The sequence below is a fragment of the Eucyclogobius newberryi genome, unplaced genomic scaffold (genome assembly GCF_026437365.1).
Source record: "Eucyclogobius newberryi isolate DKJ021-1_F unplaced genomic scaffold, fEucNew1.0.hap1 SCAF_15, whole genome shotgun sequence".
In the NCBI taxonomy this organism is placed as follows: Eukaryota; Metazoa; Chordata; class Actinopteri; order Gobiiformes; family Gobiidae; genus Eucyclogobius; species Eucyclogobius newberryi.
Genome location: NW_027315779.1, coordinates 18,066,918 through 18,094,048, shown reverse-complemented (window position 1 = coordinate 18,094,048; position 27,131 = coordinate 18,066,918). Strand labels below are relative to the sequence as shown.

General features: G+C 38.9%; 2 protein-coding genes across 2 annotated transcripts in view; both read right to left on the bottom strand.

The window, feature by feature from the left end:
• LOC140360973 (roundabout homolog 1-like) overlaps positions 1-10,132 on the bottom strand; it is an 89,853-nt gene extending 79,721 nt beyond the window's left edge. Inside the window, exon 1 of the mRNA XM_072446510.1 lies at positions 9,784-10,132. Coding sequence (XP_072302611.1) covers positions 9,784-9,844 — 61 coding nt within the window. The 5' untranslated portion in view covers positions 9,845-10,132. The remainder of the gene's footprint in view (positions 1-9,783) is intronic.
• The window catches only part of LOC140360974 (seizure protein 6 homolog), a 195,942-nt gene continuing 169,177 nt past the window's right edge, over positions 367-27,131 (bottom strand). Inside the window, exon 18 of the mRNA XM_072446514.1 lies at positions 367-383. The gene's annotated coding sequence lies outside the window, so the exon portion shown is untranslated. The remainder of the gene's footprint in view (positions 384-27,131) is intronic.

The window sequence follows — 27,131 nt, the reverse complement described above, 5'->3', positions numbered from 1 at the left end:
AAATCGGGCTTAAAATCTGACAAAAAAATCCTCTAATGTATAGAAGACTATAAGACAGACATGTTTTATATATGTATTTATAATAACCATATGTGCACAAATGATACATTGATTGCATCTTGTTCTCTTTTGTTGGTGATTAGATGTAAAGTAGATCATTATACAGCCTTTTAAAAATACAAAGACAAAAAATTGTGGCTAAAATGATGTCTTGGGAATGATCTCTTATTGCTAAAGCCCATTGAGTCTTATCCTCGGTCTAATACATGCACAGCTCTATTTCTACACAATACATACAGCTTCAAATCAACATGTATTACTATTTCAAGCATTGTTCTGAACCGTTACACCCTAGCTATTATTGGACCTGTAATTTAATCAACGTATGCATGTTTGGGGCTTTTGGATGAAAACGTTCAGATGGGAAATCAGTTTTTGATGGTGTGCTTCCTGAACTGAATATCTATGTATCTCTAATATAGCAGACAAATGAAGAAGAAAGATGAGACTGAGGCAAATGGCAAAGGGGATGATGCACAATATGGTGCATTTTAAAGACTTATTTTAACTAGTTGGAAACCTGCAAACCACCTCTATATAAGCGCATTTGTGTGTGAATGAGTCAATTCCAGTGTGCATCTAAGTGTGAAAGTGGAAAAAGGCAAATGCGACCCACAAGCGTATAGATATTGATGTTGATGCTATTGATTCTTATGTGTGCAGCGGAGATGGCTCTAACATGCTGAGGTTACATCCAGGAGGATCTGCGAGGTCAGACCATTACCATGACCTTTAAAGCGGCTCTTTCAAAATATTAATTCTCCCAATTGCTCTCAAAGCTCAGGATCCTTGAGGGATATCCTACAACATCAGTCACTACGTCTCCATTTAGAGATGGTTGCTTTTTTTAGCTAAATTTAAATTTAATAAACTGGATTTTGTTTGTTTCTTTGACTTAATTGTTTCTAAAGGCCCTTGGCAATTATTTCACCCCGTGTCTACCAATAACTCGTATTTGTAGTGGCACAGATTTTACACAGAAAATATGACTGTGAGCTGAGGGAACATTTGGAACAATGGTCAAAGCGTAACGACCACAAGCTCATTATAATAAATATTATATTCAGAAATGCATCTGTTTACACTCTGGGTGGGAAGAAGCTGTAGTAATTGGAGAGGATCCAAGCAATTCATCCCAAGGCTCACTGGCCTCTCCAAACGAGTTGTAAAACAGCTGCAGTACATCCAGAACGCTGCTGCTCGGGTCCTGACTAGAACCAGGAAGTATGATCACATTAGTCCTGTTCTCAGGTCTCTGCACTGGCTCCTGTGGCTCAGAGAATAGACTTTAAAGCAGCTCTGCTTGTGTACAAGTCTCTCCATGGCCTAGCACCAAAGTACATCTCAGACATGTTAGTGCCATATGAACCATCTCAGACTCTGAGGACCTCAGGGACCGGCCTCCTGCGGGTGCCCAGAGTCAGGACTAAACATGGAGAATCTGCGTTTCAGTTTTATGCAGCTAAAATCTAACCTGAAAATGTGAAACAGGCCTCTAGTCTGTTTAATGTTCAAATCTAAACAGATCTGTTGTTCATGACTGAAAGGATTTTATCTGCACTTTTCTCTTTTAAATCAAATTAGTTTAAGCTTATTTATGTGATCGGATTGTGATATGAATGCATCTTTATGTAAAGTACTTTAAAATTACTAAAATTGTGCTCAACAAATAAACTTGCCTTGCCATGCCAAGAGACCTAAATCATAATTCTCTGGACAGTAAATCTAAACAACATATTAAGTCTGGAAAGCATTCTTTATCTGAACTTACAGTCTGCAACTTTAATTTTGAAAAATGTATGCAAGTATTTTTTCTTCTCACCTCCATGACAATATTGTCCATAGCACTGTTGGACTGTCACACACGGCTAGTTTAATGTGTTATGAGCCATGAGACAAAAACACAGTAAAACTCTTAAGGTGTCAGCCCAACTGCAAAACCACAGGCTTGACAGACATTTATTTGCAGAAGCAATTATCCCAAGTGCCTCGCTACACACACATAACTGGACAATGACCTCAGGACAGGAAACCGAATCAAAGGACAACAAACAGACGGAGGAGACCACAAACCCCAAGGAGTACTTTTTCTAAGAAGAGAGTGGAATGAGATACTTTTAGCTGGCACTTTGTCCTCCATGTTATAGGATCCCTCGACGGTATTTTTCAAAACACACACCATTAGATCGGCATTTTGAACAAGGAGTAAATGAAAAGCTTGCAATATTTATGAAAGGATGAACTTGATCCCTGCAAAGCCATTTATAGTCCATACACATCCTTGCGCTTATCTCAAACACAGTAAAAGCTTAGTTTTGTTTATACTGCAAACTCAATAGTTACCGCTAAATATTATGAGAACGGCTCTAATTATGAAGCAGAATGATTTGGCGGGGTTATATGGCTATTTGATGAATTTCAACAACATAAAGAAATTGTCTTGAAAAATTGACACTTGTTCTTACTATTTTGCTTTGATCTTGAAGGTATTATTAATTATACAGCCACAGCACCACTCCCAGTTGAAGCTCTATTGATTCGTGGCGTTTAGCTATTGTTTTCAGCCCTCAGTCACATTATATGATGCTCATGTTAAAGTGAAGGACTTTGAGGGAATAATCAGCCCAGACCAGAAGAAATGGAAACATTACACTCCAGTTTACTGCTATTTCTAGCCTCTATTTCAGTTCAATATGTGATGCTGCATTGCCGGGAAGCTGTAAATTTTTCGGATTTTATAAAGTGCTCGTAAATTGTTACTAGAAACTGATTTAGTTTTGATGAATTGACGAAGTTTGCTGCTTGATAACACTTTTTAAATGCAATGTTTTTATTGTGTATAGTAGTGTTCCTTCTATGAATGCTTTCACTGGCTGTAAAACCAAAGTAATGCTTGTATAATGAATGATACTATCTTTATGTTAAAAGAAGTTACGATGAACTCAACCATGTAGGGATGTTAAAAGTATCAAAAATCAGAAGAGTTTAAGAATGATTTTGAGCTTTATGTTGCCATGTGCTCTTATACTTTATATTTATATATGTTTTAATCATTATTATGGCATCAAGCATTTTCTTTAGTGTCGAAATCGAGTTTTGAATTTTAGTATTGGGACAAAACTAGTCATATGTAAAGTCCTCATGCTTTATCCATTGTATTACCAAAAGGACCTGACCAATCATTTGAAATAAATAGGAATTGTGGAACAGAATTAAACGTAAAGTTACAAATCTACGACAGACTCAAGCTTTTCCCCTTTCATCATGTGTTTTGACATCTAAGACACTACTATCCATTATGCATTGATATAATCGGAGATGATTATGAATACCTTTCCATGCCAAGTACGTTTCTTTGGCACGTTTAGCTGCAAGTTGTTTATGGAGTCGACCTGCGAACCCAGAGCCCACGGGCCCTTGTTAAACACCGCTCAGAACCATCTAAGGATCGGCACCCATCCACAGTTTCACAGCCTCACAGGAAATGAATGAGTAAACATGGGAAGCAATCAGGGAATCGCACACACACATAAGCTAACATCATTACACATGTATTTATGCACCAAACTCTGAGCAAACAATACCAACATCTGCATGGATTTGGGACAACAGGGCAGAGATACAGTCGGAGCAGAACTGGAAAGAGCTGGGGAGCGCATGGGTGTTCATCAGGTTATTAAAAACACATGTCAAAGCGATGTGATTTCCCACTGGGTCAAATCTGTGCATGTTTTGTATGACAATAAAAGTAATTTACAGCGTAAGTGGTTGGTGAGTCACTTTGTGTGGTGAAATCCCTGGTTCAATATTGATCCACAGATTGATGATGGAATCGATGTGAATATATTGAGATTTCTAGCTAAATGTTAATCCCTATTGATTTTTCCTTCAGACAAGCCAGTTGTCAATTTGCTGTTATTGTAAAGCTTATGAGAAGATGCACTGTGGTCAACAACATTCAAAATTTACAAGAATGTCATAGTTTAAATGACCTTTATACTATGCACAAATAACAGTTGTAGTATTCGCAGCTGAAAAAAAGAACAACAATGAAAACCTGTAGCAAAAAGAGCTGATTAAAATAAAATTAGCAGTTACTTGCTGATTTAGCTTCCAAAAAAAAGGATATTGCAAGTGTTATTTCTGCACTTTTGTGTTTGATTTTACATACCATTCACTTATCATTTATTACCAGAATAGAGAAATTTACACCATTTCACACATTGTCTAAATCACGACAATCCAAAATTATGAATATATTTGTTGTTCCTAATTTCTGTATCTTTATTTAAGTAATAAGTGTCAAAAGAATGAATTATTCCCTAACATTTTCAGTTCTGCAATCCTGTGAATGTGGAAAATGTCTACTGACACATACTGTATGCTTCACATTATAATACCGCGATCTATAACGACAGCTTCTAAGAGCACTCATATGGAGTCTTATAGAGACAAGAATTCTTATCGTTCATAAATTGATGTAAACAACATTAACTGGAGATGTTTTTCACAACGCATACAGTCTTGAGTGAAGCCTATTAGTCACAACATTTCAATAGACTGTGACAACGCTATGTGCTAAACAAAGAAAGACTCGCTGGTGTTCAAAGTGGTCTGAGCAGCCGCATCACCCATAGCGGGAAACACCTCATTAGTAGCAGGACTGAACTCGTCACTGTCACCATCAGAAAGACCACAGGGAGTCTAGTTAGTTCAGCCAATAGCACAGCTTCTCCCAATCAAGCCATTATTGAAAGTCCAGTCTCCTTTTACAAGTGTCAGGAACAGTTCTGGGTCACAACTGTCAACCTCTGGCACCCGCAAGTGTCCGTGCCTTGCAGTGGTGGGAAGTAACGAAGTGTAAAAGTAAAACTACTGTACTTAAATATAATGTTTAGGTGTCTGTGCTTTACTTAAGTACATTTTACCGTGAATATGGTATGTTTAACCTTTATTTCACTACATTTGAGAGCAGGTATCTGTACTTCCTACTTCACTACATTTATGAAAAGGAACATTTGGAGGGTTTGAGAGGTTGTTTTTAGCATGTACGGTGACATCCAGTCTAAAGGTTTTGAGTCCTGGCCTGGACGAAACAACAATACAACAAGAAAATAGAGACAAGAAACATTGAGAAATTCACAATTGACTAAAACATCCAAACAATTCTTTATCATGGTCAGCACATTTCACTGTTTTATTGTTAATTTACAGTGAAATACTCAAATTAAACACATACTTTTACTGAAGTAGATATTTGTATGTATGTTTTTGCTCCTTTTTTCCTCCTTACTTTTACTTAAGTAAGAAAATTCAGTATTTCTTCCACCACTGGTCCCGTGAAGGGCATGAGTAAGAACATGTGAACTTTGACCTGTGCAGGACTAGCACCCGCAACGCAGCCAGATTTATACTGACTGATGAAATTAGCTTCAGCGTTCTGGTCTCTAGGGTAGTTTGTCATAAGCCACAACCTCTTAAATACAGTCTTCAAACCACAGTCTCCAGTGCCTACGCAAGGGAATATTCAAAGAAACTAGTAGGACTGGGAGATATGGCAATAAAAATTGAATCATGAGATGATTATATAGTCAGATTGTGATTCAGTGAATTTTGTGTTTAACGCTCAAAAACAACCCCTTTTCCCACCCAATCCTCTTAGTCAGCTTCTGTGAGTGACAGTTGGATTTAACTGATCAAAGTGAAGCGTGAACTCTCAGAAGTCAGAATGGGCAATATATTAGTTCCAATATATTAGTTCCAATATATTAGTTCCAATATATTAGTTCCAATATATTAGTTCCAGTATCGGTATTGGCCGATATCAACCGATATTTACCAATACCGGCATTGGTCAATAGAGAAAGAATTGTGCTGATATTTTAGGGGAGGTGGCCCAGTCTCAACTGACAGTTTCTGTTTGCTGCAAATGTGAATCATACTGAATTTTTTAAAAATTCAAAATTCAACATTCAAAATGCACTATTCAACATTAAGCCCTATAAGGATGACAAGGACAAAACAAAGGAACTCAATTATTTCCATAAGCGGTGCTTACAGAGCACTATAACGGCTTATAAAGGCAGTACAATAGCAAGGCAAGCCCCAACATAACTCTGGGGATGCATAATTAAGATCTGTGGCATGACAGGGACAAAGCCATCTTGACACCACCATATGCTTTTAATAGCCTTCATTTAAATGAGTGTGAATCATCCTATTACCCTCACTGAAATAATTATGCCAAGATTAAACCCTCAACTTGGCTTCACAGAAACGTGTGCTGGCTCAAAGCTGTGGTTGTCTCAAATCTGGTTGTTTTAACAACGCTTTTAAGCTGGAGTGTGGACTGACAAAATGGGTGAGGATAATATATGTTTATGAATGTTGAAAAAGCCTGAAGGAGGTTCAAGGACGGACAAATGCCTGGCAGCTTTCCTGTGATAACATCTAGCTCCTTAAAAATCTTTGTTCTGTGATGGGATCAGGATACAGTAAATACACTCAGACAGTCACAGGTTTAAGACAAGTATTGTTGGACGAGCAGTCTATCGTTCTGATCCTGTTGTTCTATGTATATTATAATTATTATCAAATAACTCTTATTCTAGAGATTGGATTTTGCCTGCACTTTTGATACATCTTATCATAGTTTAGCTTTTTTTACTATTATAAGTATTATAATACATTGTTTTATGCCACACCTTGACACCGAAGCAAGTTCCAAGTTTGTGAATTGTTCAGATACAATGGCAATAAAACTTCTGACTCAGAGGTTCTGTAATGCACACTACAGATTCACCTCACACTGTATTATTCATTTTATTGATACAATTCTGACACCGTTGCAGAACTTGGTTGAGTGTCGGGATGAGCGATGTTAACACAAATTCATATCCCAATAGGCTACTTTTTTGAGAGTCCCAATAATGTTATTCAGACAATATTATGTCAATTCAACATAAATGTCTTTAACATACTGTATATTTAAATGTCTTAGTTGAGGTTTAAGTATCAGACAAATGTGAATAGACTGTACAATTAAGTGAAGTGAAGAAATGTCACTTCATACTCTACTTTGAAATATCAGTGCTTTTATTGTCAAATGTTGCTGCATCATTTACCATAAAAGATATGTACAATTTTCCAACTTTGCCAATCTTTAAAACAACATTCACCATTGACCAATGTGTTGTCCACCTCTACTTCTAGTTTATTAAGTACTAATTTCCTTTTTCTTTTATCTCGACTGGAAACTAGAACAAAGAATACTCGCTCGTTCTCTCGTGTGACTGGATAATGAAGTTACATTTACAACTACAAAGAGTCCAGACAACATTCTTGTCGGGTTTTCTCGTAAAGAGTTTGAAATGTGTGAGAAGAAAATGTGTGTCCAGTACAGTGTTACAACCCAGACCAGCCATATTGGTTCTCTGTCAGCCTCTTGTTAAACAGTGTTTGATAATTTACTGTGTCCATATGTTAACACTGCTCGACCTCAGCCAACATCCAGGATACTGTGAAACACGCTGCTGCTAAAGCCATCAGTGATTATAGATTTCTGTTTTAGTGCTTTAACAGGTTGTAAGTAGTAAAATACAGAGGAACGTTGATCAAATGAGCCAAAAAAATCGAATTAAAATATTTATAGAACATGTATACATTAATTAATAAGATAATGTACTGTAGGTGAATCAGAAATTATAGTAAGTGTCTCTGTAATTGTACAATTATGTCAATATAATATCAAAGCAAAAAAAAAAATCATACATAGATTAGAAAAAAATGCTATAAAATGCTATGACTTATCATTAGGGATGTTAAATTATTCAGTTAATCGATAATTGTGATTATTTAGGTCATAATACAATCGTAAGAACTAAAAAAAATGATCATATTTTAGAAGCAAAATTAATGGGTTCTAATTAGAATCTATAGTTGGAAAAATACATCAAAATATAAAATGTTTTGCTCTCTGACTGTTTTGTCACATTTACTTTAATTTGACATTCAGAAAGTTCAATTTCATAAAGCTGGGGACAAACTTGAGAAATGGTAACGTGTTAAACAAGATTTCACACAGTCGGTAATAATCGTCGAAATAATCGTTAAATTGTGATGCTTTTTCTCACAATAATCGTCACACTTAAATTAGACATGGTGACATCCTTATCTTATCATTTTACCTTCATTGCCTTGATACAAAGCAATACAAATCATAAGCCCAGGAACATTTAGGCTCTGTAAGCATATGAAATGGACACTTATTATGTGGCACATGTTTGGTGAACACTGAAAGCCCCTTTTGCATGTGTATGTCTGTTTTATGCATGTGTATTCTGCTGACTGACCCCAACAGAGGGGCTAATATTAGCTGTGTGAAAGCAATAAAAGCCAGGTGAGAGCCGCCTACATTGTCAGCACTCTTAACAAGACCTGCCCTGTCTGGTAATCCCTCCAATTCTGACACCTCCATTATTATGTGTGCTTTACAAAATAAGGCCATGGGTTCGGATTTGTCCAGACAGAGTTAAATTACTAAAGTCAAAGGCAAAAGGAGAATACATCTACAGAGAGAATGGGCTGAGCAGGCGAAAAAAAAAACACCAAGCCATTTATTTTTCCAGCGAAATGAAAAAGCACATCCCCTTACAAGTATGGTGCAAAAAGTCTCTATGCTCCTCATTAACCTGGCGCTTGAGACAGGCCTACTTGTAGTACTAATAATAGTACTAATAATAGTGGTAGTATAGTAGCAATGGTAGTAATTGTTGTATTTAGAGGTGGGCGAAATATTGAAATTAAGATATGGTGAATGTTATTTTGAAATTACGCTAAATCTAAATATTGAAAGTATAGTTTATAGTAAAAAAAATGCCACAAAAACAGCTGATTAGGAATAATACTGAAAAAATAATGTTGTGAACTTTCAAATGAGGGGAGAAGGTGAAATTTCTGCCATTTTGTGTTTCATTTTACAGACATTTCACATGTGTCTGATAATTAAACATCAATGAATACATTCAAAGACATGTTTTTACACATTTCTGTTGAATTGACATAATCTGAATATCGAGATATTAAAAAAAAAGGAAAAAAATTGTCAGTATCGCCCACCCAAGTTATAATGTAATGTATTACTGGCCATAGTATTGATCCACACTAATTAATGTAACTGGAGAGTTGAACAATTACCCAGTAAATTACAATTCTGATTTAAATGACTTCAATGAACGTGCCCAAACGTGCTGCCCAAAGCTGGTTTGGGTATAGTTCCACAATCAGTCGTCTAAAAATGAGGTGGGTGAAAAGAAAAACGGTTTACTTGCATACTTGTGCCTGCCTCAATGAATTAAAACCATGTTGATTTGCATCTATGAAAGAACAGCAGCACATTTGACTAATAAAGTATCTATTGAGTGTTCCCCACGTGCCCATCCCTAGTATAAAGGAATAAAAGCAGTTGGAACAGCATGCTTCCTCTGCGCATCTGCCCTCCTATATATAATATTGTGACTGCTTCATTGCCACTGGGACATAGATAGTTGGGTCACTCTGCAGGACGCAGCGCGGGGTCAGGGGCCACGCAGTGATACCGCTGGGAACAGAGCGCAAAGGTGACCGAAATACCCGCAGTGTCCCCCGGAACACCAAAGTTATCATCTGTCCTCCTCTTATTGCTTATTCAAACTGAATGCAAAGGGACAAAAAGACGCGTTTTACCTGAGGAAAAGTGCAGAAATGCCACTAGACAGTAAATCCAAGTGAAGCGGACAGGCATCATTTGGGAAGCGACGCTGTTAAATCCACTTGGAAGCGTTTTTTTCTCTTGCGCTCGCGTTTAATTCTGTCAACTCAGGCGAAGGGGACAGTTCAGGAAACTTCACGTGGACAGAGAAATCACGCACAGGCAGAGGAATGTCCAGGGCAGTTATTCAAAGAGACAACTCCCGTTTCACCGCAAAGTTTAGATCACTTAGACGCATCTTCACGAGTCGAAATAGTCCCCGTCCTCCTCGCGTCCCGCAAAGACCTCGTCACTTTGAAAAGCGGACAACTCGGCGGAATTCATCTGATCCGAGCGCACGCTTTTTCTCCGCCAGAAAAGGGAGGACGCGTGGAAATGTGTAGTTTCAAAGTGCAGAAAAGACGTCCGGGCGCAGTCACTTTGATTTGGTTGGTTTGAACGCAGCTCTCACGCTGGTTGGATGAAGCTGCGCCGTCCGTGCGTCTCTCCGCGCGCGCGCCGCCGCCGCTTCTGCCGCGCACCGCGCAAAAGTCGCTCAGTTCAGCGGGAGCCAGGCGTGAGCGGGGAAGATTCCTGCGAGTCAGGCAGCAGAAAGCACAGAGGAGAAGCCTTTCCTCTGAGCACACACTACCTACAAATATATATATATAAATACTGCCAGCAGCACTAACCCATTTGTTCAGAGCCACATTTTGAAATGACGGTTTTACGCACAGTTTCCAAATGATCTCCCAGTGATGTATGGCGCGTTTGCTCTACCACACGGTCAAAAATGTATATTCATTTATTTTATTATGGGCAAAGACAAAGGTAAAACGACAGATTGTAAAAAGAAAAAAAGAAGAAGCCTAATATTTGTAATGATCCATTGGCCAGCCCCTTTACCCTTGCCCATCAGCAGCCCCGCTTCTACTTTATCTTTCCCGGACATAAATCGATCACCTCCTGACCCCTCAGCATCCCGCTGGGAAATTACCTGACATTTAAGTGAATACCAAAATGTAATTTCGACAATATTAGGTCCTGGAGTACAATAAGCTAAAGTAATAATGGCTGGTGGAGACGCAATGATACCTAAATTAAATGCACTTTGGGGAGAAAAGTAAGATGACACTTCTTTTGATAACGTGGAGGAGAGAGTGGTTGTACTATGTGGTGAGCGCGTGATGTATGTGTAAGAAAGAGCTCCCTCTACAGGCCACATTGGAGCAACACGTTTGGAGAACATAAAATGCTTTTCTTTGTGTTGAATGAAAAGGTGTGGATTAGGATTGTTAGCAAAATACAATATGGTCCCAAGAGATTATAGATCAAGTTTGATTACATATAGCAGATACATGTAAACTGAGGAGATGGTGGTAAACTAAAGCAACGGTGCCATGATTTTCTGTCAAAAATTGAAAAAAATGTGTCTCTAGACAATGGACAATGTTGTTTTGCTGTGACAGGTGGTGGACGTAGATGGGTGAGTGCAATCCGTGTGAACATGCCTGCTTCTGCAAAGGGGGAAAAAAGTATATAGTCACCAAATATATGTCACGTTGATGAATTCAAGTCAAGTACAAGGGTGAATAATGTAAGTCTAAATATCAAAGCTTTTTTGTCACAACAAAATGGCAAAATTTAGACAGAAATTGTTCCATCTCCACAACAAAGAAACACACTTTCTGCTGGAGTGCCTTTGAATGTCCTAATTAGACTGGAAAAATAACGTAATCAGTTTTCCACTTAATCAGTTTTCCTCTTCCATAGGACCTCAAATCCTGTTGTTGAATAGAAAACAATGTCTTCAGGCTTGGAAAAGACAAAGTACATAATGACAGTGGAAAGAATAGCTACAACATAAATGTGCAATGTAGTTGTGGGTCTTAAATACAGGCGTATCCAAAGTTCACATACATTTTTTTCCTCAATTTCAGGCCCTGCAAAATGTGTTTGTTTGTTCCCCCTCAATACACAAAAATATTAGCCCGTCCATTGTTGCTAATGTATTATTTTGTTCTTCCTCCGCAGCTTCCCTCACAGCAAAACTGAAACAGGAGTGTGGACAGGAGAGTGGCTCGCCACTGGACTGTTCCACTCGATGCATGTTTTGGCCAGCACAGAACAGCAGGTGGACACGACCAAATGCGAGCTTGGTGATTTGAACTACTCCTGTGCTAAATGCTCACAAGCCCAAAGCATCTGCAACAGCGTCTCAGCCACTAACAGATGGTTTAGGGAAAAGTGCACATCTTCAAGCAGCAACACACATAAAAGGGGATGCATCCAGAGGAAACACATGTTGTGCTTGAGTCATTGCCAAAAGTGAATGGTAGTTTGTTTGTTTTTTAAAGTCTGTCATTATCTTGCCTGCACACATTTAAAATAGCCATTTTGGATGAAAAGCTTGTAAAAGTAGTATTATATGGTTCAGGTCAGGGGTAATGTGTTAATATTGTGGCCTCTCTGGGTCCACACAGTGTTCTGGATTCAGTGACACACTAAAAGTTGTCTACATGGTGTGTGCTTGTTCATCAGCTGTTCAGGTTCATGTGACAGACTAGAATGAAGTACAGGCATGTCATTCTTCCTCACACTGCTGATGGCTTCCCCCTGAGCTCAAACTGAACATACTACTTTGTAAACAAACACTAAAAGTATTATTTCAAGATATCTGGAGTATTGGGTAGGGCAGAAGAGAGTCATAGTAAGCGCTTTACTTTCCAGGAAACTCTAAACTCTCTCTAATCCAGTGCAGCTCAGAAAAAAGCAGGAGCAGTAGACAGAGAGAGGCCAGCTTTAAACGTTTGGATTCGTTCAATCCAATTTGTGTGCGTCGCTCCTTCGCCAGAGCACTTTCCCTTCAGAATGCCAAAGTGAATAGAGGAGGAGTTGGAGAGTTTGGGTTGGCTTTAGACATGGCACTTGAGGTCTACAGCTGCTGAACCTGCATTAAGTGGTATTACGCTCACTGTCAGCAAAAGGAAGCGCCGTCTCCTTCTGGGGAATTGGGTTCACTACTGTGTCTTTTTTAGGATGAGAAAAAGAATCAGCACAAATAAAGGGCTGCGACATGGGCTCGTCTATTGTTGGAAAAAGTCAGCTTATATGCCAGTGCATGATCTAAATTGCTCAACTATAATTTAAAAATGACAGTATATATCTTGTTCTTTCAAAGTTGATTCTGCAGACTTTACAGAAGATCATTTAGTTATTATTGTCTTTCTATCATAACACATTCTATTGAATGTAATTACAGCTTCGTTAGAACCATGTTATAATCATTTAAATTAGAGCATATCTCGAATCAAATGTTGTAACACTATCAGCAGAATACATGTTAGGCAGGATTGTCTTCAACTTGTCTCAGGACTGAATGACTTGAAATGCTGTTATTTCATTGGCTCAAATTGATTCCAGTCAAAAGTTGGGCCCACCTTCCTAAAACTATCTAATAATAGCATTCAGCCTAAGAGCAGTTGTACCAAAGTGTCCAAAGTGTAGTATAAGTTTGAATATTGAGTCCTACCTTTGTATGCAATGCTGTTGTCCAGATCTGCGGCAGATGCAGGCGTTGGCGTGATCACCTCTCGGGCCACTCTCGGATGATCTGTGTGTCCTTTGAGAAACAATAGGATCAGATAAACAATGTCATTATCAAACTGCTGAGTCGTGTTTTACAGTGGCTTTTACAGTGGGTTTGGATAGAGTTTAGTATCCAGGAGCAAAACTGCTGATGTAGAATAAAAGAGGTCATTAAAGTCCAAAAATGCTGTGGTGTGGGAATATGTCAACACCACAGATTGTGAAGTTGTTTGACTTTTAGAGATTTTTTCCTTTGTTCACTTGAAAATGTGAATCATTCATTTGGACCTAAATACTAATTCATGAAAAAAGTAATGATTTGTAATGTAATTTTCTTTTTGTTTTATTGCTGTTGCTTTGATGAGTTAAACAAACAAAGTCTAAAGAAGAAAAAAAACTCAGACAACAATATTAAAACAACATTCAACCTTTATTTATTTTTAAATTCTACCGTGGCATACATATGCATTTTTCAATATTTTTGTGTTATTTAATTTAAACAATATGCAATTTTTCAAAACTATTTTGCCCTCTTTTGTGTCGTTTGCTAATGTCTCTCAAAATGCGCCACTAGAGGGAGACATGCTGTCATGAATACCTCACGTTACCACATACAAACTTGCCTTTGATGGATGGTTAAATGGGATAGCATAAAGCACATGTTTGTTCCCATTAAGCCTAAATATATTTTGTTATTGGAAAGTATCACTGGCACTCTAGAAGAAACTATTAACATGGTGACTGTATGCTTGTATAAATGCTGCATTTAAGGCCAAACTGCATATCTAAGCCAACCCCCTTCTTTCTGTGGCTCAAGAGTGCTCACATGCTATCAATAATTCATGGTTTAGCCACATAATGTCAGCAAAGCCAACAGTGATTCATAATCCTATAATGTTTCCTATTTCTCCTACTCAATTGAGTCGTTTCAATCAGAGGAATCTTTTCTCTCTCATTCATCAACTTAATAGTGACCAATCATTTCAAGTGCACAAACAATAAATATTTAGTTATGCAGTGTACATTTGACTCTGTAGTGTATTCTGTTGTATGCTATTTAAGACCATTTAAAATGGGGAGTGTCTACAGAGCCGCGGCGCGCGGCCGAAACTGCATGGGTTTTTTGTGCCGCGGCTCCTGAAACTGCAGGGCTATTTGACCGCGCTGGGTTAGGGTTAAGGTTAGGGTTAAGGTTAAGGTTAGGGTTAGGGTTAAGGTTAGGGTTAGGGTTAAGGTTAGGGTTAGGGTTAAGGTTAGGGTTAGGGTTAGGGTTAGGGTTAGGGTTAAGGTTAGGGTTAGGGTTAAGGTTAGGGTTAAGGTTAGGGTTAAGGTTTCATTTTGACCGCTTGTATCCGCGATCTTGTCCTTTCGGTCACTACCCAAAGCTCATGACCATAGGTGAGGGTAGGAACGTAGATTGACTGGTAAATCGAGAGCTTTGCCTTTCGACTCAGCTCCTTCTTCACCACAACGGTCCGATGCAGCGACTGCATCACTGCACCGTCTGTCAATCTCACGCTCCATCCTTCCCTCACTTGTGAACAAGACCCTCAGATACTTGAACTCCTCCACTAGGGACAAGGACTCCCCACCCACCTGAAGAGGGCAAGACACCTTTTTCCAGTTTAGAACCATGGCCTCGGATTTGGAGGTGCTGATTTTCATCCCAGCCGCTTCACACTCGGCTGAAAACCGTCCCAGTGCATGTTGCAGGTCCGGGTTTAATGGAGCCATCAGGACAACATTGTCTACACGTCCATATAAACAATGAACAGAACCAGTGACAAAGCGCAGCCCTGGGGGAGTGCATCACGCACTGGGAACAGGTCTGACTTACTGCCGGCAATGAACACAGCTGTACAATAATGGCTATGACTATGGTACTGTAAAGTACAGGATATGGCAATAGCTATGTTGTCTTTAAAAAGTAATGTCTTGTGCAAAGAACAGTATTAGCTTCAATGAAAAAGGTTAAAGCCAGAAAAGAGGAAGGTCATTGTTTATCAAATAACATCAGATTATTTTACTTAATCACTTCCCTATTAAATGTACACATCTATATTCATATTTATGTAGTAGAACATGCTTGTTCTGTTGCATTTGTATGTCTGAGGGACAATATCTTCTGAGACTATTGTCTTTCTGACCTGATTTAATGTCCAGTCCATCTCCAAACCGTCGCAGCTCCAAACAAAGCAGTGTGAAATGGAGAAAAGTGGCGGTTGGATGTATCGCCAGCATCGTTCCCCTTAGCCCAGCCTCTTTTACAAGGCTCCAATAAACCTAAAAGACAGAAGAAGACACATTTATTGATGACTTGATGTGGATTTATTAAATCTATAATCTTATCTGGATTCCTGTTTTGCAGAGTTGTAAGAAAAATGACTAGACTTTATTGTGCTAGTAAAGCCCCATTATTGTAAACTGCTAGACCCCTTAAGCTGGTGTGAAATAAAAAAGACAGCCAGATGGAGTTTTGTTTGAAAGCCATCCAGCCTTCAGTGTGCACGCACCACACACCAATCCACGCATAACAACGCGCACACTGTTGTTTTTTTAAACGTTTTCTTGTGCAAAAACTGTCGGTGTGGGGCTGCCCTTTGAGCTCAAGAACTGCTTTAAATTTTGACATACTCCTGCCTCGCAAAAACTCAGAACAAACAGACTACCTGCAAAAGCTCAAAACATACAAAAATGGCCCCGGCTCTCGAGAGGGAAACAGTGATGAGAGGCATTGACAGTGCCAGAGAAGTGGAATGGGAAGTGAATTCTACTGATCAGCCATCTGTGGTACAAACAGCTTTGAAACTCATCCTGGTCGTGTGATGGACGGCCAGATTCCCGGGGAACGTCTTGGCACGCTACGGACACCGACTCCACTTTAATTGTTCTAAAAATATATATAAATAATTGCACACCAACCGGGCCAACATTGTACACAAGCCAGAATTCTTGGGAAAAAGCAGTGTGAAGGGGTAGAATACAAAGCACGTACTGATTTGGTGTTGCACGAATAATGCTATGCTAATGCTTGATTTGAAAGTATGTAGTCAGTGTCTGTGCGTGGAGTCTGATCACATTTTGTAGGAGGAACAACCAAAACAATTGCATTACGTCGCCATGGCGGAATAACACACTTGATAATATTCGGAGGCTGCGGCAAAGATGCTGATGTGTCACAAGTATTGTAAGCCAGCAACAATAACATTCACCAAGTAATTTAATAGGGCAATATGAATAACATTCATATCGAAATCTGCTGTTGGAAACGACACATAATGAGTGAGAAGGATTGGGTTTTGGAGAATACTGAATAATAAACTAGGAGACGCAATGAGATTCCATTGTTTTGTTTTATCCGATACATCTTACAAAAGGAAACTGCAAAAATCTAATAAACTTGAGGGTTCATTTGAAAATATGTCAGTAGGTGAGAGGTGAAGGGCTCTGTGTCTAGCATAGAGATGTGAGATAGAGTGTTTGATTTGATTGTATGCCAGGAATATGCCGTGGAGAGATTTAATAAAGCTCATGGGTGAACAAAAGGAGACAAAAATATGTGGTGTTGAAAAATAATATATTTAGCAGATTTAAAGATCATGGAACATACTGTAGTAACGGCAATGCATTGTCACTGAATTACACCAGACACTTCTACACTGTGACAAGACTATTGGTACTCTTAACAGTAAAAATAGTAGCGTGTTATTATTCAAAATAGAAAAGAGCTGTATTGTATATTTAGAAAAGCAAAATATTTTCTAAATATACAATACAGCTCTAGCTCGGGTTGTCAAAAGTATTGATGCCAAATACAAATCGATACTAAAACTAGGATTGAAACTGCTGGTCCCCTAATCCCCCTGAAAAACCACACAAACAATGAGAATTCATCGTTTTCAGATAGTTTCTTTAATATTGTCATGTGATCTTAAACTAGTTCTGATAAAGACCAAGACCATCCTAAGCGTATGGTTTAAAAAAGTGTATGACCACATGACAATATCAAAGAAGCTATTTGAAAACTGAAAATTGTGGCAGGGTTTTTATTATCATTGTTGTATTGACATTAGTATTGAGCATCGGGCCTTTACCTTCGTATTTAAATTTAGTTTAAAATTGTTCTAGCTCTAACTTAAACACACCAGACTTTCTCACTTAACTTAAACTTAACTTAAACTGACTTAAAATGCCAAATGTATCACATAGTCTGTGTCTCTATTCATTTAAACCCAGCACATAAAAGACAGTTTGCTGTACGTTCTTGTTGTACGTTCTTGGTGTATGTTTTTGCTTTCCTCCTTGTCTCTACATGGGGTTCATCACATAGTCAGTCTCCTTGTATGTGACACCTGGACAGAATCCAGACACTGTCCTCCTTCAGAAGACTGTTTCCGGATTAAAACTGTGCGACTCGTCACACTGTCTGCGCCAATGGAGAGCACTCACGGATCAAAGAGGACTTTCTCCTCTGTCTAGCGTTTACCATCTAACATATTGTCAATAGGACAGGGCCAGAGAGAAGCCAGGGGAGACGGCCCAGACAGTATATGAAGGCCAGTGGAGCGTGAAAAGTATCAGCCGAGACCATCTCTCCATCTACTGACCAATGCCCTTCTTCTCATGTCATACAGGCCCTGGGATAAGGGTCAGAAATGCAACAAAATATTGTATTGTGTGTTGAAGTTGTAACATTAGTATACAAATATAAATGCAAATTATAATGCACTATTCCACGTTATGACCGGTTGTTACTTTAAGTAGAATATATGTCCTCTCAGCTCATTATTAACCCTAAATCTCCATTATGAGATAAAGGACGTATGGTGAAACTGACTGTGAATTTACTATGAACTCACACATTTTCTCCTCCATCATGTTATATGAAACACTCACTATGTATGTAGAACACAGAGTGTAAGAGAAACAAAATTATACTGATCATTCCATTTCAGAAAGTTTGATTTCTTAAAGCTGGCCACATATTAGACAATGGCACTGAAAGAAAATCTCACTTTTATTTGGTCAATAGATGAGCAACAGTTAAATTGTAATGTTTTCTTCTTGCAATAATTATATCCCTGATTTTTTTCCAAATTATGGGCTTTACAGCAGCCTATAAACACACTCATGTGCCTTATGTGCCACAGAGCTTGATTTTGCAGCATCGACATCTGGAGGCAGGAGGTTGCACTGACTTCGGATCACAGCTTTTTGGGTTCAGACAGCTCCCCAAATACCTGTCACTCCCTGGAAGCCATACATCACCTTCTTACATGTTCCAGTATGGGACTGAATAGTTGTTATCAGCGCCTAACAGGTATGGCTGACATATTGCAGTTGTCTTTTGGGGGGAATGGATGGGATGTGTGTTGGGGGACTTTCATCACTGCCACTGTAACGCATTAGAGGAGCTATCAGAGCAAGACAAAGGATATTAAAGGTGTGAGAGAACTCCGTGTCTGAGGCTCTTGTCAAAGCTTGTAATAACAGGCAGATAGAAGAAGGCTGAGTGGACACGGAGAGGCGGTAACAGAGAGTTATATTGAACACCAAGAGGATATGCTGATCTTTGACCCCAGGAGATAGATCCCCCCTAAATGCCAGCATATGAAACGAAACCAACTAAAGTCTTGTAGGGAAGGGAATCAATGGAAATCATTTGTGACCGTCACAATTTAGCTAAATTTGAGCATAAAAGTTATAAAAGATACAACTTAATTGCACTCAAACTATATTGGGTGTAATAAAAGACTGAGAAGACAGTGAGATGTGGCTGGAATTTAAATTTGGAAAATGTTCATTGTACATGATGGCTTAATTCCTTTAGGGTTTTCCAAAGCACAAAAGGCTTTTCAGAGCCAAGAGCGAGAGAAATGACAGAAGCATTGTGGGATTTAGAATGGAAATGTATCAGCACACTAAAGTAAAACTTACAATTCAGAGGCAATTTGTAGATGCACAGAGAAGAAATACAATGTGGCTAATATACTTCAAAGCAAAACAGAATATCTGACATGGGGAGCCGCAATGGAAATCAATAACATGATCTGTGAGGAAAGTGGGAATTGGTGTGAATACCAATAGCCTTTTCTACTACTAGAACTTGTAGCAGCAGAGCACGTGTGTTGCAAGCCGGTCTACAGTACATTACACTGCTTACAATTTCATAGCGAAGCAAAAGCATGAAAAGCACCCAAACCTTACAACTATGAACTTTAAAACTTACCCCTGCAGCAGGTTATTCCACTGGGATTATCCACTCATTTTCTCCTGTTAATGCCAGAAGCTGTGACACAGTAGCTCTTCTTGCATCCAAACAATGGTAGCAGAAGAAAAAGAAGATTCAACGTGGAGCTGTGAAAAGAGGAGAGTGAGCGCAGAAAACAGAAAAAGACTGGAGCTTGTGCCGAAGGAAAAGCCTAAATAATCCATCTGTGATCCAGGAGGCACTATCAGATGGGGTGCATACAAATTACACCGCTACCTCTGCCGCAACCTGGGTCCAATATCCGCAGGGTCCTAAGGCTGCACTCCACACAGTTTAGTCACAGAAATTACACTTGACAGGAGCAGAAGGGAAGTGTATGCTGTCAAAATACTGTTTCCTTCTGACAAAAAGTCCTGCATTTTTAATAGCGTGAATCGATTGCTTTATCCATCTTCCAATTTTTTCCACATTTCACCATTGTTTTGTCATTATGAAAATTATAGCAGATGTATCAAAAAAACTTGCAGGTTATTTTCAATTTACTGTAAGTATATAATAGTAATAGTAGATCATCATGAAGTAGTATTTATATCTAGCTGCATGATTAAGTTTAGACAGTACTAAGACATAGTAAAAATAATGAAGAGAATTTTCCAGTTTATTTTGCACTTTTTTCATTGTATTATCTTAATATAAATATAACATTATTTTAAATCTGCACTGTGTTAAACAGGACACATTATGCTAAATGGACATTTCTGATTACTCAAAATAGAATTTTGATTGATTCATGTGTGTTTGCGTAATTTTGTGTTGTTCTGCATTTGAGCCTTGATTGCTCAGAAAATTTCAGTTTTCACCAATCCCCTAGCTCCGCCCAAATACCTGTTACTTAGATAATTTAAAAAGACTCTGAGTAATACACATAGGTAGCCTTTCTTCCAAAATAAAAATATGTAAAAGAAAATCTGCGACAAGTTGGCCACTGTCCAGGGTGTACCCCGCCTAAGGCCCGAAGTCACTGGGATAGGCTCCAGTCACCCGTGACCCCGAAAGATAACAAGCGGTAGAAATGGATGGAAAATCTGCTGCTTACTACAGTGAAATGGATGTAAAATGGTGAGCTACTTGTAGTTTAGCATAATATGTCTTCTTTAATGAGCATTTAGCACAAGCACAATTGTAATAAAATCACCTTTCTTAATTCTACTCGAAAGGAGTAAACAGCTTTATATTAAAGTCAGCTGCATATGGTAAATGTGTATCTTTCTTGTGTGCTAGTTGTACATTACCTATTCTAAGATGAGATTATTTGACCAAATGCACAAGGATTTCAGTCTGACTGTTTGGCAGGGAATACTTTCCACTGTTGCATAGTGTGGAGTTCTCTGTGTTTTACTAAGTCCTTCCCACAAGGTTTGTTTGTTCATTTCTACCTGCAGCCCCAGCGCCCGCTCAAGCTCCTGGTGCATGTGAAATATCTGCAGTAGAGTAAAAGGTTAGTAATCATACCGCATTTCAGTTGCCAAAATCACTAGCTTTAGCAGGCATGGACACTGCATTTATCTGAGGGATTTATGCAGTGTGTGTGAAACTGGGATATTGCTTTTACCACCTGGTCACTGCAAATCCAGGACACTATAGGGAGGAGAAGCTTTAGTGTATATAGGTGAAGACAAAGACAACGGACAATTTATCACAAAAATAGCAACAGCAAACACAACTATGAAGTTCTTATCCAAATAGCATGTGTATCTGCAGAAAGAAAGAACAATAGGTTGACATTTTTATTGTGTCCTATTCACTGACTTCCCAGTTTGACCCACACATTTGTATTTACAGATGAGGCAGTCAAGGTGCTCTACACAAACACTTGGCTTGGACAATGGTTTAGAAAGCAGTGCATTTAAGGCCTAATCGTACAGCCTTTGGACAGTTTGAAGATAGAAAAGGTAAACTACATGATTGTCTCCATGGAGAGATTATTGTTTTGCCTGGAATGCAGTGATGGGCGATACAGTACTTTGGGGAGGGGGGATTTTGATACCAATACAAATACTTTACACTTGTCTATTCTATATCGATACTCCAATCCCTGCAGGAATGTTCCATGCGATACCATTTTTAAACAACGAGGACTAAACAACGAGGAGCAGTGAGTTACACTGTTTTAATGCACCAATGCGGAGTCAGGAACACCCATGGGAACACCCATGTGGAGTGTATTAGAACTGTGTATTGCACTGCTCCGAGTTGTTTAATCCACTCATACCATGGTCTCTTAAACTACACAAACTACACTACCCAATTGGTGTATATAACAACATCTTTGCTATCTGTTTGTTGTTCGATTCGTTATCTCTCTTTAGTTTAAACTAGTCTATCCTAGCTCATCCTGTAGCTCATTTGTTTATCCGTTGCTATGATGATGTCCACGTAGTGATATAGAATGTATTATGTCTGTTGCCTAACCCAACCTGTGTGGTTATTCAAAAATAACACACTCCCGTTAGCATTTGTATTTTCACTGACCATGGTATAAACTTAACTATAGCCAAGCAGCACACACGAAGAATGCATAATTTTCAATGTATTTGAATAAACTGAATACAACTTCAATGTATTATAAGCAATAAAATGCCTGCAATGAAAGATAAATTTACCATACTGTGAAAAAGCAATAACTCTATGGCGACAAGCAGGCGGCGGTCTCTACCACACCACCTGTAAAGTTACATGGTGCACCTGAGTTAGCATGTAGCCTCAACATGCTGGATTCAACCCATTTACCCATTTATAGCTCAATTCATAAATAGCTTTTGTTTTTGTATTCCATTGTTTGTTTGTTGCCAAAGGTGGGCATTTGGCCATGTGACCCGAAACAATTTACTTTTCAAGCTACACTCTATCAGACCTCTTCTTATCAAGATCCTTCATCTAACTGTGCAGTAGGCTTTTGAATTAACCTCCAGTCAATATCTTGGTCATCTATCATGCTGACAGGTGCAGACTTGTGAGTGTGACATTGAACTGATAGCATCTTGAGAGGAAACGTGCTCCACACTAGTAAAAAATGCTGCCTTACTGCTCAGAATGACCAACTAAGTCACAGGTTTAGATCATCCATAAAGAGAATGTGGCAATTATGAAAACATTTAATTAGTTGAGTTTCACATGTACATCCAGGGAAGAGTATCCAAACAATATATGCTGATAATAAGTTCTCTTTTAGGCTATAGGACACAATATCTACTGTCTGCTGATTACTAAATGTAAAACAATTGGAAGTGGACACCAGGCAGGCATGCAAAATTGACATAAAGTTACCCCTAAACCCCCGTAAACCCAATTTTTTTTAGGTTTAGCTCTCTCTTTTACCCCCCTTTTTTTTTACGGTTTAGCGTAAAACACATACTTTGATGAACTTGGCTGCCAACCGCCATTAAAAGTACCACAACAACAACAACAAGCTAATCGATTAATCACAACTAATTAATAATTGTCAACTCATTTAGTAATTGAATAATTGTTAACAGGTCTATACATAGATTTAGAAACACACCTGCAATAAGAAGTTTTATTACTCAAATTGAGCTTCAATTGCATGAAAATTAAGTGTAAATTTAGTGTACTGGTAGTCGCTGAAAACCATAAATGTGCTCCACCAAGATCATCAAAAAGCTTTACTTAAGCTTCATCTGGGTTTGTAAAAAATATTTTCATCACGTGATTTTGTATTCTAAACAACAAAATAATTAATCGATTAGCAAAATGATTGTTAATTGCAGCCCTAAACCTTGGGGCAGAACAACAGCTCATCCACCACCTGAATGGAACATGCAGATCTACCTACTGAGCTACTGCCATAGACATGACTAGCTTCATCAGAAATAGCCAGTGATTTTATTAGCATACATTTATATGGAAATGTCTGCCCCGCGTTTCCTTCGTCTATTCTTTTCTAAGGTAAGGCTGACTGACACTTGAGCATCTACACAAGGAGCCAAACAAAGCTATTTTATTGATGGGCCATTACAACAGTGCTGCATGGGGATTCTGTCAGAGAACGCAATCGTGTCACTCGCCCTTAGTAATCTTTGTCATCTTCAGCAATCCATTCTCACAGCAGACTCACCTGAAAATGACTTTCTGACAGCATTTACATGGAAATCACCTTCGTCTGCAACAGAGACCTATGTGGAGGCAGGACTCCTCAGAGGGATCCACTATAATTAGATTCAAGCAGTGGTCTAAAAAAGTAAACATAAACATACACAAATGGATTCATATTTTTCAATCAATTGGATAGAGGTAGAAAGGGAAGTGTTTTTTGATTAAATAAAGGAAATCCATGCAATGCACAAAACTAGACCTACATGAGAGAGACAAAAGGATCCACATTTTATTCCTCTTAAAAGTGCTTTATGTAACTTGTCTGGTGGCCCTCAATTTAAACACTATTCAAACAATTTAAATACTATAATTCAACTAGAAACTTTGCAATAGCTGAAGCCATTGCTAGAGTGTCTGCGTCTCTCTCTCTCCCTCTCTTCCCCCTCCCTCTCGCTCCCTCCCTCTCTCTCTCCCTCCCTCTCTCTCTCCCTCCCTCCCTCCCTCTCTCCCTCCCTCCCTCCCTCTCCCTCCCTCCCTCCCTCCCTCCCTCCCTCTCTCTCCCTCCCTCCCTCCCTCCCTCCCGCCCTCCCCCTCTCTTCCTCTCCCCCTCTCTCCCTCTCCCCCCCTCCCTCTCTCTCTCCCTCTCTCCCTCTTTCTCTCCCTCCCTCTCTCTCCCTCCCTCCCTCTCTCTCCCTCTCCCCCCCTCCCTCTCTCTCTCCCTCTCTCCCTCTTTCTCTCCCTCCCTCCCCCTCTCTCTCTCTTCCTCTCCCCCTCTCTCCCTCCCCCCTCTCTCTCTCTCTCTCTCTCTCTCTCTCTCGCTCAACTGGCTCCGTCACAAAATTCTAAAGAATATAGCCTAAAGAATAAAGCCTAAAGAATTCCTCAGACACTCATAATGCCCAAATTTTAAAAATGGGGAGAAAGTACTAATACTTTTGAAAATTCTGCAAAAAGTTAAAGTTGTTCAAATGTCAAAAGTAATAGCACACGTACTACTGCGAAAGCGATCATAATGAGGTATAACATGTTGAAATCGACTGGCTCCGTCACAAAATTCTAAAGAATAAAGTCTAAAGAATTCTGCAGACACTCAATGCCCAAATTAATTTAAATGGGGAAAACTAATGCTTTTGAAAATTCGACAATTCTGCAAAAAGTACAAGTTTTTCAAATGTCAAAAGTAATAGCACATGTACTACTGTGAAAGCGATCACAATGAGGTATAACATGTTGAAATCGGTTGAAGCGTTAAGGAGTTGAAACTGGCTAAATGGAAAATCATGGAAAATATAATAATAAAAAATACGTGAAAGAACATATAGTGACATCACGCAGACGCTCAATAAACAGCCCATGTGGAGGAAGGGTTTATTGACTCAGTGACTGTTGAACATTCCAGGTAAAATAACATCTCCTGTGAGACAAGCAAGCTTCAGAAAAGCACCTTTAGGAGTTGTTCACAATTTTTGTCTCATTGAAAATAAATAAAATGCTGTTGCACAAAAATATTGGACTGAAACTAACAAGGCTTTGCAGATTTGCAGACTCAATTTCAGAACTATTTATTCGGGCCTCAAAACCCCCTGCCATGGACACAATAAATGGATATCTTTGAAATGTATTTCTGGCAGCTGGGAAAAAGGAAAAACAAAAACAACTTCAACTATTAATTAATGAAGTGCACACTATGATAGCCGATAGCTCAATGAACCTGAGAGGCTGACAAGAAGTCAAAGTGAGCGTGTATAAATGTAAAAAAAACAAATAAAGCTGTATTAAGTTGTTATTTTCCTCCAACTTAACCTGTCACGGCCTCAATTGCAATCATGCGCAAATTGTGATTTAGTCATTGTTTCGTCCATGAGCTGCAGCTTAAGCACCCTCATGAATGCATCTTTCAGTTTTATTTTCCAAATGTTATTTTGGAATTTGAGAAACCTGTTCATTTTGTAACCCTACTATAAAAAGGTATCATGTTCATTGTGTTTATTACGTAAGTAAATATAACTAATACATCATGTTTAGATTTTATTCGGCATGCCTGTTAAAAACCACTAAAAATCTCAAAAACAGCTCCATTCCTGGATGACGCGTGTCAAGGGCAGCTCTCGTACAAAGAAGCCCAGTGAGAGAAGCCAGAGAGAATCCACTTGAACGTCCAAAAGCACTTCGATCTTGGCCTCTCTCTCCCTCTGTGCAGAATTTGCATGTTTCTTTTCGTGAATGGGTGGATTTCCACCACGCACTCCGGTTTCCCCCATTAACCCAAAACATCCACAGTAAGTAAAATCCTCACGCTACCATAGTCCTGACCAAGCCTACAAACTGGAGATGGGTCCCCAAGCGCAGCACTGCAGAGATCACTGCTTCTGAGGATATGGCCCAGCATTACTGAGGGATGGGTCGGCTGCAGAGGACAAGGTTTGCACGGGGACAACAAAAGTGTACCTTGACCAAGAAGAGCAAAGTTACTTTTTTCTTAAAGGCAATAAGTGAAACAGTGCCCGTTGTGTTTGTATTTGGCTGGAATAAACTGAAAGTAAAAAAATTATGATTTTTCTATAGGTTGCCAGCAGGAAGCACAAGACGTTGCAAGGATCCATAAGCAATAGTCAGTGGCCCTATGATATTTCAAATAATATTACAGTCCTACTGTAGGCTACATGTTCTAGTGGTAGGGTAACTGGATTATGGGGAGAACATGCAAACCTAGCCATTTCTAGCTGTCAGTGAGGCCGAAGCCTGACCCACCTGGTTAATGAGAGAATAGGCCCTTTTCCCAAAACCAACCGGCTAGTTCCAGTTTCCATAAAAAAGCGGCAGCGCTCCACTTTCTACTCCATTCATTCCTAATCATGTTCCTTATGGGGAAGTAGCCCAGTATTGCTAAAATAAATAATAGAATTAATACAAAGCGTAGACCGAGTTACAAATGGATGATCACATGCAGCATGTTAAGGCCTTTATGTACCATGTATGGACATCTAAACGTTTATAAATTTAGCCAAGTGGTTTTGTCTCTAAGATAATGGAAACAACATACAACATGCATTATTGTATGATACAATAGTGTTAAAAAAACAACAACACACCAAACAAACCTATTTTCAAAACAACTGACCTGGCATTCTATGTATTTCTGTTAAGTTTGTCTCTTTTATACAGACTATATAACAGGTTTCCCTGTTGACATAGTTTTACTTCATTTAAGTTTTGAAGTAGTAGTAGTAGTGCTGAGTTCTAAAGCGATGCGCCATTGAAAACACAGAGACAATTTACACTTAACTGAAACACTTTTCTAATTGTTTAAATGATAATTCAAATAAATACATACGTTATATGGTATTATAGTTGATAAATTATAACCCCATTGTGTAATGTATATGGATTGTCAGTTTGGTTGCTTGGTAGCTGTTGTGGAATTAGCTCTCC